At 41.2% G+C, this 12,500-nt stretch overlaps 2 protein-coding genes across 14 annotated transcripts in view; one reads left to right on the forward strand and one right to left on the reverse strand.

Annotated features, from left to right (window-relative positions):
- Window positions 1-2,160, forward strand: part of limch1b (LIM and calponin homology domains 1b) — a 125,020-nt gene extending 122,860 nt beyond the window's left edge. For all 13 annotated transcript variants that reach the window (XM_042075351.1, XM_042075347.1, XM_042075349.1 and 10 more), the window contains 3 exons: window positions 1-79; window positions 338-440; window positions 560-2,160. The exon at window positions 1-79 is cut by the window's left edge and continues 30 nt beyond it. In XM_042075351.1, coding sequence (XP_041931285.1) covers window positions 1-79; window positions 338-440; window positions 560-585 — 208 coding nt within the window. In that variant the 3' untranslated portion in view covers window positions 586-2,160. The remainder of the gene's footprint in view (window positions 80-337; window positions 441-559) is intronic.
- Window positions 2,161-3,193: 1,033 nt separating this feature from the next.
- phox2bb (paired like homeobox 2Bb) lies at window positions 3,194-6,147 on the reverse strand. Its single transcript, XM_042075440.1, has 3 exons — window positions 5,708-6,147; window positions 4,854-5,041; window positions 3,194-4,605 (listed from the first exon to the last, which is right to left on the reverse strand). The coding sequence occupies exons 1-3, from the start codon at window positions 5,946-5,948 to the stop codon at window positions 4,180-4,182; spliced, it is 855 nt and encodes a 284-aa protein (XP_041931374.1). The 5' UTR covers window positions 5,949-6,147; the 3' UTR covers window positions 3,194-4,179.
- Between the last annotated feature and the right edge of the window lie 6,353 nt (window positions 6,148-12,500).

Here is a 12,500-nt window from a genome sequence, read left to right on the forward strand (position 1 = left end):
CTGTGCCCTCCCCCTGGGGAAAGGGGCCGCCATGATCATCGAGACCCTCAGCCTCTACTTCCACATCCAGTGCTTTAAGGTGAGGGCTGAAGAAAATACACCATCCTGTCTATCCTAATGGATTGCGTTATCTGTGATAAAGCTGTAATGGGTTGAACTGTAATCATCAATGGTCGGTTTAAGTAAAGTAGTTAACTTCATCAATATATCATTCTGGGGGTCTCTATCTCTCTCTGACCTTTGACAAGTAATAATGGGGGATGTGTCATGTATCACACTGGTTGTGCTGTATCTGCTTCCCGCTGATGTCTTATTGTGTCCTTTTCCCTGCGTCCAGTGTGGCATTTGTAAGGGGCAGCTTGGAGACACGACCACAGGCACGGACGTCAGGATCCGCAACGGCCTTCTCAACTGCCATCAATGCTACATCCGCTCACGCTGTGAGTCTCATACATTTGGAATTAAAGATCCGATGACATAGATGCTGCCCATTCTGCTTGTTTACTTATTTATTTGTCTTCCTGTTTTTTTAATTTTTTTTATTTATCTCGTTGTCCAGCGGCAGGACAGCCCACCACCCTGTGATGCGCCTGCGGGAGTGCCCGTGCCCAGTCCATCCAGACTTCCGCTCCTCTCTCCTCATCAAGCATGTCCAGATAAACAGCTGTTGTGTGCCGATGAGTCTCCTTCCTGGATCCTGGTCCCCCTGCCTAGTGTGATTGGGTCTGGTGTTGCCACCGTAGTGTTCAAATGCAACAATAGACAAGAAACTATCTCCACCTCCAAATGAGGAGGGCTTATGTATATTTCTCCAGTTACCAATAACATAGATGGAATATTATACACTTCTAATATATACCTAAAATGGGGGAAGCTCTTTTTTTATTAGAATTAAAAGAGGACAACAGTTTGGTTTATTCATCTCCTAATAACAACTCTATCCTCTGCTAACGTCACAATGTGAAATTCAACTGTTACAGGTCCAGAATAGTTATGACCACCGCAATGTTTCCTCACATCAAGAGTTCATTCATTGCCCACAGTCTATATGTACTATACGAAAATTGTGTCAATTAATGAGAAAAATGTATACATTTCAGTAGCATTTTGATCTGTTAAAGTTGGAAAGAAATATAGACCTGAAATATAGACCTGGCCCAGGAAATTGTCAGTTTGAGGGAATACATAGGGAAAGAGGAAATTACTTCCAGGCTAGAGATATTTTTTCTACCAGGTATTTTGCCAAAAAAAACAAAGGATGTTTAATTTTAAGCTTTACATAGGCTACTTTACTCTGCCTTTTATATAAAAGGCCATTTTACGCACGCCCTTCTCCCTCTCTTTCCGGTGTCCTTCAGAATGATTTCGGGAGCCATGTTTCCAAAAACAGTACTGACACACGGTTCGTCAATGAACGTCCTCCTGCGTTTCGTTTCATTTCCTGCTTGAAAAAGAAATACATTCTTTTACTAAATTTAATGTTATTGATTACCTATGAGAGGATTGCACGTCAAGCTGGTTGCATCTGTGGAGGTTATGTCGTCATTGCGGTTTGTTCCCCTCACGCACCCATTTTCCATCCGAGCTACCTGCTTCTTCGGTCGTTCATACCTTTGCTGTGTCCCCGCCTCGGTTATGACCGCAATTATTATGTGCCTTAGGAAAACGAGGGAATGCGTACCCGCAACAGAATGTGAAGCCGTTTGATGAAACCCAAAGATGGTCTGTCTGTAGCCACACTAGTTGAGCTTTGAGGACGGGCTGTTATTTTCATAGAAAAGTATTGATGTAGGAACGCGCTGAACGAGTTAGATCTTCGCATTTTGGGAAACGGGCTTATGTTTGGTCCATAGGGCTTCATGGTAGTTAAGATATCCCCTTGTCTTTTCTTTCCCCGGCTCTCTTTCTTTCAGACTTTTCTTACGCCGAATAGTCCATTATCTTCTGAATGAAAATGCGATGTATATTTGGATCAGCAAAATATTTTGTAAGGTCTGATGACTTATAAAAACTAAAAGGTGAAGCAAACATGAACCAAATAGATGATTTGTTGTAGTAGGCAAAAACCGTGTGTCAATTCCTTATTTTTGCCTTACTGAATATTTGGATATTTGTGAATAACTCCACAAAACTATGAGTGAATAAACAAATTAAACAGCTTGTATGTGTTCATCTTCCACGTCAACACACCGATCTACACAATAGGTTGTACAGGTGTGAGATCACAAGGTTGTTCCCAATAATTCACACAGACGCACACGCATGCACACAAACACGCGATCACTTGTGCCACCAGCCTCTTAAACATGATCTTATAGGAATGTATAGTGTAAGCAAACGAGGCTTCACAGATGAATATGTTATTTCAGAATATCTTTTTTTTTTTTTCATTTTGAACCATTGAAGCATTTTGAATATATTTGAAATCTACTCTGTTATCTTATTTTCTTCTTGTATAGCCAGTCTGTCCGAGCGCCAACTGGTTACGTTCTTTATGTTTAATTAGGTATATTGATATAGGCTACAGGACAAGGGCATTTTACCAGAGACTTGATGTCGTCTAGGAGAGAGGATAGTTACCTTGGAAAAGATATTTTGCGTCTGAGGTCTATATTTATTGTGATATTCACCTAAATATTTCCCGAACATAGATTAATTTGATGTTCAAATGCAATGGCTTTACAGCATATTGTATGTTTATAAATAAAGAATCTAAAAAAAAATCAGGTAGTCAGTGTCAATTGAAATTCTTATATCTCTTTCTCTCTCTCTCTCCCTCTTTGAGTGTGTGTGGAGGTGGGTGAAGACACTGCTGGTTACCTCTTGGTGCTGTCCATGGTCCTGACGTGCGTGCTAGGGGAAGTTCGAGGACAACTTCCTAATAATTAGTTCTAAATAGCAGTATGTTATAATTTCTTGTTATGGATAACGGTATTATTATCCATACTAAAATAGGTTCAAATGTAAATTAAATATGGTATCCATTTCACTAATGTAAGCCTACTGTTCGATGATACTGCTGCAAAATGATTCAGGTTACATTTTCTTGCGTTAAAATGAATTCCTCGAATTAATTTATGTTTCTGAATCATTAAAATAATGAGACTGAATGAAAAACATATGACAAAGCAATAATGATAATTATTATTATTTTATCATCAACAACCATTTCAATGGTACACCTGAAAAACTATGTGCACATGTAGAAATATTTCCTTCTTAAATATAAGCATCCATTACCTACATATAAATAATTGTCAAGTCTTGGACAAAACATGTTACAGTATGCTCACAAAATAGGGAAAATTATTATAAAATTGGACGGAAAGGACAACATGCAAATAATACTGAAATAAATACAATGTTTGCATCCATTCCTTCTTTTTCCCAAAAGTAATTTGCCAGTGGTAGCTTTGTAAAACATTAAAAAGACCCTTAATGAACTACAAGGGGAATATGGCCTATGTTTGACTATCGAGGACAAGAATACATATTAACACTATACATTTGAGCCACAAAAACACAGCCGTAGAAAGACACACAAAACATTTACGTTTTTGTCAATAGTGAAATGTATACTTGTGCCATTTTAGGGAATAATTTGCTTAATAATGTCACCGATAAAGACAATTCGTTTCTTTTTCTAGCCCATAAAACGGTTTCTAAGTGTTGGGGAAATCGAAACCAAAATAAAAAAAAAGAAATGAAACATTCAATTCGATCCAAAGAGGAATCTGGGATCTGCGGTTCAGACTCTATAACACATAAAATGTCAAACGTCTGTGTGTAAACAAATGTCGAGGAGTAGCGCCATTTTTTTCAGACAATATCAGCACAGTCCGTCGAGGAGATGTTTTGGAGATGCACATATGGTAGACTAATACTTGAATCTAGCAGAGATGGTACTGACCACAATTACTCTCAAACAAAAAAACGACGCACAAGAGGTAACAAAAAATCACTTGGATGATCCAGCCTTTAGTCTGAGATGGACGGCATCGAATGTCAAATGTTCAAGTGACGACCAGTAGCGTTGGTCTCTTCAGTTGTTTTCAAATCTTGAGAAGAGAAATCAGTGCCATCCCTCCACTGTTGAGTCATTGCTGTTCTATCATGAAGGGTAAACTGTTTTTGTCCATACACCACTCTGACACAATTTCTCCTTTCCCATCACACTAGCTAGAACATGCTGGTCTTAACTAGAGTGGCCTTGGCTCCGTTCTGTCTTTGCAAAGAGGACAATACACTTGCGAACGGTCCACCGAGTGAGTCTGGTATTGAAGTGATGGAGCCTGGAGGCGAGGCCCATCCTTGGCTTGGGGCGGTGCCACCCATGTTAGCCACGGACGTCTTCACTTGCTCAACCGGTCCGTTTCCAGTGCTGTTCACCTGTCCACCGGTTGGACTTGGCCCACCACAGCTAGAAGGCGGGTTCGAGTTGGGCACTGGACCGCCTGTGCTGTCAGGGTCTGTGACTTTACTGTCCTTGCTGTCCTCGTCCCGTGAGTCGGACTTCTTGCCAGATCCATTCTTGGCCGCTGCTGCAGCAGCCGCTGCTGCTCGCTCCTGCTTGCGGAACTTGGCACGTCTGTTCTGGAACCAAACCTGTAGAAGCAGCGGAGGCAGAGAACCAGTTAGTTGACTGGGGCCTGTGGGTTATTATGGTTAAAGCCACCTGATGGCATTGTCCAAAATATGCAATAAACTGCCATCCCATGATAAAGTACCTAGTTATCAATGTTTTATGTAAATGTTTAAAACGCATTCAAAAAATACTATTCCAATTCTATAAATGAATAAAGCGGCCATTAATCACTTCTTTGTAGCGCATAAGTCAGTGGGAGCCAGCATACCTGTACTCTAGCTTCTGTAAGATCGATTTTTAGTGCCAGCTCCTCTCGCGTGTAGATGTCTGGGTAGTGGGTCTCGGCGAAGACCCGCTCGAGCTCCTTCAGCTGGGCACTGGTGAAGGTGGTCCGAATACGCCTCTGCTTTCGCTTCTCATTTAGACCACCGTGGTCCGTGAACAACTTGTAAGGAACTGTAAGAAAAGATGAGAAAAGTAAAAAAAAGTGCACACGAGGATGGTCAAATGGTCCAGTTGCATGACTGTGCTGTTATTCTAGGTTCCGAGCGTTAAATGCTGCACTGGTGATAAATTGGCTAAATTGGATAAAAAAAAGGCTCACGTAAGATTAGATTCTTGAAATGAAATTGATTAATATAATTATAATTGATTATGATACGTCCTGTATTCTGTCGCTGTTGTAATTGAATATGAGATGTGGTTAATTATATACTGTTAGGACATTTTTCGAAACTTGTTGTAAATGTCTTCATCTTCCACTTTGGGTGCTAGTGTAACTTCAATCCAGTGCCAATAATGAGCTTAAGCCTTTGGTTATTTCATTATTTTCGAAGCTTTATGTCTCATCGCAAAGTAAATAAATTATGCCTATCATTTTGGCAGCTTAAGATAATTTTGTTGGCGGTTAGGGTGTGACAGGGATAGTGTAACCCCGTAACCGAATTACCTCTTGCCTGCAATCGCTTCTAACGTGATAAATTCTTTCATTTGTGTAAGCAAATTTCGTTTGGTAAATACTAAACACATTTCCATTTTCAAATGCAATCAACGCGTCCTATATACCGAGGAAGAGATTCTTGCGTGCCTCAGCCAGTGAATCAAAGTTGTTGGGTGTCTTACCTGCGGCGTAAGGGCTGCTTTGGTGGTCACGCAGCGTCCCGAGACTGCAGGATCCCGGTGTGAGCGAAGGACACCCGGAGCTGGCCCCGAACGTGGTCCTGATCGGATTGTACTGAAAGCCACTAGCTTGGCTGCAGGAGCTGAAGTCCGCATAGGCTGACGCCAAGCTCGTCGTGTCCATCCCGGCCATACATGACTCGTAGGCGGAGGAATTGAGGTAAGAATACTCCATTTTATACATTGAAAAGGCTCAGTGGATAAAGAAAGGCGCACTCCCAGAGAAAAACCAGAGAACGGCGAGTTTTAAATCGGATTCAAATGGCGAGGCAGGCATAAAACAGACCGCACCGCGATGCGCACTGGCTTAGGGGAGGATGTGACTGTTGGATTTTTACTGGTTTGCAGGAGGCCAGGAACCGTGGCTAGATGTGCACTGCTCAGCGCCCGCTCCAAAACTGCCCTCCTTTAAAGGAGCTGAGCCTTGTTTTATGAAAAGCCTCCCAAAGAGCCGCCTAGCCTGAGGTCTCTAGAGCATATAGTCCTCATAATAAACTTGGCTCTTTCCGCTTGGACAATAGCACAGCGTTTGGGTCTTATTGCTGGCGCTTTTTTACATGACAATAACTCATCAGTCTATTGGGCTGGCACTGGGGGACCGAGCTGTCCAACCTCCCTATCATTGATCCCCTGCTTCTCTAATTAGAATTTAATACCGCGCCATTACGCACCAACCCCCCCACACCCCCCATCCCACCCCACTCCACTCCACCCCTCCCTCGCCATCCAGCCCTCCTCTCTAACCACCATCTTGCCCTTTAATTTAATCACACCACTTGGAAATAATGAAAGTTGGGTGACGATTCTCCCTGATCCAATTTCCCCCAAGCTTTTAAGCCTTTTAACCGTCAGTATACCCTGGGCTGAATTTTCGATACGGTTTCCCCTTCTCCATCTCCCCTGCTCTAGGTCCCATGCCTATTTTTGCCTCAGAGGCCCAGTGAGCAGCCGTGCGATTGCCTTATAGGCTGCAATAGTTGCCTTGTAAGAATGTTCAATTTAACTGCAAGCTGGTTGCCACCGTATTTATTGCAGGGAGGACAGCGCGTGGCATTGCACGAGCAGAAAGTTGTCCCATATTTGTTCTGTTATTACGTTTAAATGTTTCATGCATTTCATATAATAATGGTACCGCTCCAGATAGATACATAACAACAACAACAGTATTTCAGTGGACTGCACGCAGGAAATGCCTGCATAGGCCTACTGTATTTGTGTGCATTTCTAACATGTTCACAAAAATAAATGTATATAATCGAATATTGTCATAAGCGTTCTTAAAGTTATAATTTATTATTATTAATAATTATAATAATTATAATAATAATAAATCCGATACAATGAATGCCCATCCCATTGTAATTCAGTTTATATTATGTGATATAATAGATTGTATTTATTTGACAGTAGTTTAGAAGCGAAATATGATATAATATAATATAATAATTCTACTTACAAAAACCTCACCGAAGGGTTATTTACAACGGCCTCAGAATGTTTTATTTTGCATTGCCTCTTATTTGTAGGGCAGTTCCACATTGTTATCTTATTAAAATAATTCGTAATTAGTTTTATGGAAGTTGTTATTGCAGTTAAAGGGCAAATAAAGCCCAGGTAATGAAAATAACAAACTGGTGAAATAGTAATCAAACCTTGTGAGTTTACAACGTTAGCCGAATGCTTAATTTTGTTACCATAACAGGATGAGCTCCTGTTTCAGCCCTCAGCTTTGTAGGTCAACTCTATGCACTAGACGATGCTGGTCCACACAAACCGCTGATATTTTGAGCTGATACGGTTGTGGTTGCCATTAAATAACATGTGTTCCTATTTCATTAGGCCTAATGTCGTTTTAGCATTGCACAAAAAATATGTTTCTTAATTAGGGATAAATATAGAGCTTGTTTTCTCTGGAATTATCGTCTCTATCTTGACCTTAATCTTTGTATTTCAGCTTTTTTTGTTTATAGCCTACATATTCGATACCAATATTCCTATATCTCATGCCATAGAACAAATAAGACATCTGGCTGAAAATTTAGAATTAGACTTTCCTTTATTGGTATAAAAATGAATGTCGTCAGACCTATTACTCAAAGTATTTTATTTGCATTTTTTTCTATCGTGAAGATGAATTTTGTCCTGCGGCCCCGGCGAGTATTTCATTGTCTAACATAAACCAAACAAACCAGTGCGTAATCGTAATGCTTTGATGAAAATTATTATGGGCTAACCTTTTGTGGTTGCCTTAGCCAAAAGAAAGCGGACGCATTTATCGTAGCGCACGTCAGGGCACTGTGGGTGCAAAATGCGCTCGAGCATAAGAAAGTCATGATTAAAATTTATGAGCCTCTTCCAATGAAGCCGTCAAGCGTTTTTCTGGGTTGATTTTTCAAAACAGTGGCAGCGTTTTAAGTTTTCTCTCTCCCTTTTTCCTTCTGTTAGCCTCCCTTTCACAGAAAGATAAACGACGATAAAAAAAGTTCATTCTTTCTTGCCACAACCCGGGCCCTATTATGTAAATGTTTTTTCTCTCCTTTTCTTTCTTTCTACACGCGAGTTGTGGCTAAAAGTTGTACCAAATGCTTAATCTGATTACTGAAACCAAAGACCAACTGGCTCATCGTACTCCCTCCACGCGTCTGGCAAAGAAAAAGCGTCATCTCTAGGAAATAATCTAATAAGGCACAATGAGCCAAGAAGTCCTTTTGAATATTTTGCCGAGGCCAATGGAATTATAGCTTTTTACCATCCGTTCTTTCATTCAGGCGGGCCTTTATTCGGTAGATCTATAGTCCACCAGTCATTGAAACGCCCCTCTTTTATATTTTCAACATCTTCTTTTATGCGATCAACTGGTTTCACCATCTTTTGGGCGGAATAAAATGTCCTTTGGTTCCTTTGATACTTGGATGCGCAGTTCTACTTTAATGTCTCGCTCTCTCTCTCACACACACACACACACACACACATACACGTGGAGGGAGTGTGAGCATTTCACATTTGCGTAATGCATACATTTTGCTTAACGAACATAGAAATTAATTGAATGATGCCTACATGTTTCTCCTTCAAGCAGATAACAGATCAACAGGCTCTGCACGTAAAACCACTCCACATTAAGCACCATCTTGAAAACGAATCGTAAAAGTGTACACTATCAATGATTAACACTATGTGATAATAGTTTAATTGCAGTAAACCGGTAGTTAATTTGAGGTTTAACGACTCATAAATGACAGGCACCACACGGGCTGGCTTCAATAAATCAGGTGAAATGGGAGGTGCACAAAGACCCTAAATTTACGTTTGCACATAATCGGACAAAAGACACGGACATTTGAGAAAGCCTTCCTTAAACTCCTCTCGCTTTAGCACGTTGTCGTTGCAGTGAAAGTGGAATGCGCGGCGGGTAAACTGACAATAGGAACAAAATAGCATTGTCTGCGCGTCCGAATGGAATGGATGTATCAAACTCACAAAAAGCATAAGACAACAGAGAGGGGTTAAAGAGAAGAGAGAGATGGGAGGATCCGCTGTCAGTTTAAACATAATGTCTTACTTTCGCCAAAACAAACCGCGAGGCTATCAAAGCGGAAATTAATAAGGGCGCGCGTGAAACTGGAGGCCATTGCGCCCCAGGGAATGTCAACAGCTAAATATGGCACATGAAACATTTATTATGGGGTTCTGGCGGTCGAGACGGGAACTATACCACTATGGAACAATAACCTACTAAAAAGCAATTTAACTAAGCAAAAAATATAACATATTATAAGAAGGCAGGTAGATTATATAGATATGCTTACAGACTGGTAAGAAGCAAGCACCAGTAACAAAGAGAATGTTTTTAGCAAGACGCCGACTCCCATCCCTTGCTAGTGTGTCCAAGGAAACGGGTGGCCTATGTCGACCTTCCCATAATCAATCATTCAATCAGTCAGTCAGACCAGTCAATCAGTCAAAATGGCGACTTTTTGACAGACACCTTTTACTTATCCGTTTGGGCGCTGTGGGAAAATATTATTTTCACATTTCAGGCAATAACATGTTCTTTGTGCTGTTCCAAGTAGCCTTACCGCATCACAACTTCACGACGTTACTCCGAACAGGCCACACACAGCCACCGGGAATGACCCGGTAGTGGCGTCATACAGGTCTTATCAGATGACACACCAGAGTAATTTCTCCTGACACACATGTGTCTGCTCTGATTTCTGTGATCTCGACATGCTGATTCAGCGACTGCCCTCGGATGAACGGGATGGTGGTGATATACACCTGTCCCGATAATGTGATAGACCAATAGGCTGCTACCTTAGAACAAACAACAACAACAACAACAGCAGCAATAATAATTCAGAAAATGGCTATAATTCTTGGCTAATCTATAGTTTGTCATAACATACTAGGCATTACATTTAAAAATATTATAATATTATAATGGCAATATTATTGAATAGCAACCCCATCAAATTAGTCGACCGCTTGACTATCGGGAGAAATATCGGGAATCCCTTCTCTCTCTCTCCATCAGTCTGGTCCACATGGCTGTGGCCTTGCAAAAGGGCTTCCCAAGTGTCCAAAGGCCAGGAGCAGCGAGAGACTGATTAGCATAAAAATCTTATTCTGCAGGGATAGTATTAGCAAACATATTACCCTCCAACGCGGCTCGGGCCCCGGCGACATGCTGTGCTCGGAATCAATTACTAAATTACTCCAACCTCTAAGTCGACATTAACGGCAGAAAGAATGCCATCGACCGGACTGAAATAAGATTTCGAAAAGATGTGATCATTTAATCTCTTGCCAGTCTTCAAGGATTTGATTCATAAAATTGTCTAAAATGAGATGGAATTAAATTCTTATCGGAGTCCCCTGTCATCGTTTCATCTCGGTCCGTGTAATGTTGGTTTAACAATGACCTCATTAGATTCCAACTGGTCTGGCAAGGGGAGAGCCGCACTAACCTTAGCCGTCATCTCAAAACAGCTCACTATACACATTCAGTACATTGCATTGAGGACATTTAAGAACTGATTGCAGTCCGCACTTGTCCTATGTCAAAATGAAAGTAACTTGCTCGGCTTTGAGTTGGGTAAGCCTTGTCTGACATTATCTCTTTATGACTGCACTTTGTGTCCAGTAAACCTTGTATTTTTGTGACCAAGTAGCCTGCATACTTTAATCGATGAATGTATAAGAAAACCATGTTAACGTGGTGCAATGTGGACAGTAGCCTACAACACAATTATTAAAATAGGCTTTAGGGCCATCCATCTAGCATGGCATATGTAGGCTCTAGGCGGGATCTGCATCCTGCAGTTTTGCACGTGGTCACAGCATCTTTCACACAACGACCCTCAACTGGCCAGTTGGATCCCCATCTATTCTTGCCAGTGTAAACTCCAACGGGGTCATTCGTGCACACTGCGCGGGTGATCGTAAGGGGCATATTTCATTTAGCATACGGGCATTATTCTCCGCCCGGACGATTGACAATTATTAGCCCCGATGTCATAAATCAGCTGCCGGGCCCGTTATTATTGTTGAATTGAATGGCTGTTGGGGAAGCTCGGGTCAGTGTCATTAACCAGCCCCGTCTCCACGCAGCTTACACACCCGGCTGGTCGACCCCCCGAAGGCATTTTTCGTCTGTGCAGGACCTGCTGGCTAATATCACCGCGCTAAATGCTTAATCACTCGGGCATTAGCGAGAGACAGCGCGCTATTGTGAACACGTTGGTTTTACTGGAATTAAGCGATTAATGACACGGGCATGCGGTGAAGAAGGCGCGGCGTAAGAAGATTGAGCGTTTTTTAATGTAAAAAAGACTGATATCATTTGCCCTGGCAAGACGCACTTTGGCCTTCAAGTTGACTCATAATTACAGTAGTTCAAGTCCTACCATTTATAAAAACATGTCAAAAATCGTGGCATGAAGCCCTTTTTTTCTTATATCAAAATGTAGCCTAGTGTTTATTATTTGGCTCTGTTTGGGTTTCATAATCGGCTAATGTGTGTCTCTATTTATAAATGTGTACCCTTCCCCGAAGGCTATAGACTATATGCCTGTATGAAAAAAACCTTAAATAGGTGTATGAAAATATGACACAGCTCATAAGCAGAGAAAAACATCCGTGTAGTTTTGAATTCTACCATAAATTCTGCAACATGAATACATAGAAATAACAATATTCATCAGCTCACCCCATTTTTATTATTGCTTATTTTTCAAATAGGTTATATATTTTTGCTCGGTTTGGTTGAGACTATTTTGCACAGTATGTCACATTTTAAATTTACTTTATTGCTCAGAAATACACTCATATATCGTATGTTTTTGACATCCTTATGCTGGTGAAGATCAAATTGCCTTTCTTCATGAATATAGTTCCATTTTCCAGGCCATCAGTTCTGATTGCACATGTTGAAAGAACAAGAGTCAACGAGTGGAACAAGTGTTACACAATCTCTTTCCCAGTCACAACACAAGAGACTGCATTCTTCTCCACCCTCCTGTGACAATCAATCACACTGGGACTCATGTCATATTTCAGGACCATTTCATTTATCTTGTGACGGTCAAAATGGCTTGATGAATGCAAACGGATACCAAAGGTCATGGACAGAGAGCCTATAGACTATCAGCCCCTAAGAAGTCCTGCCACCCAAAACTATTCTTAGTAGGTTTGGAATTTAAAAGCCTAATATTTCATGAGCACACCTTAAAAG

The sequence above is a fragment of the Alosa sapidissima genome, chromosome 20, assembly GCF_018492685.1.
Source record: "Alosa sapidissima isolate fAloSap1 chromosome 20, fAloSap1.pri, whole genome shotgun sequence".
Taxonomy (NCBI): Eukaryota; Metazoa; Chordata; class Actinopteri; order Clupeiformes; family Clupeidae; genus Alosa; species Alosa sapidissima.

Bases quoted from the DNA above. Each gene is read 5' to 3' on its own strand.
- phox2bb (XM_042075440.1), bottom strand. From the start codon at position 5,948: ATGTATAAAATGGAGTATTCTTACCTCAATTCCTCCGCCTACGAGTCA. The intron at 5,042-5,707 runs GTAAGACACCCA...CTTTTCTTACAG, and splicing joins AAGCAGCCCTTACGCCGCAG to TTCCTTACAAGTTGTTCACG. The intron at 4,606-4,853 runs GTATGCTGGCTC...CTGCTTCTACAG, and splicing joins TTACAGAAGCTAGAGTACAG to GTTTGGTTCCAGAACAGACG.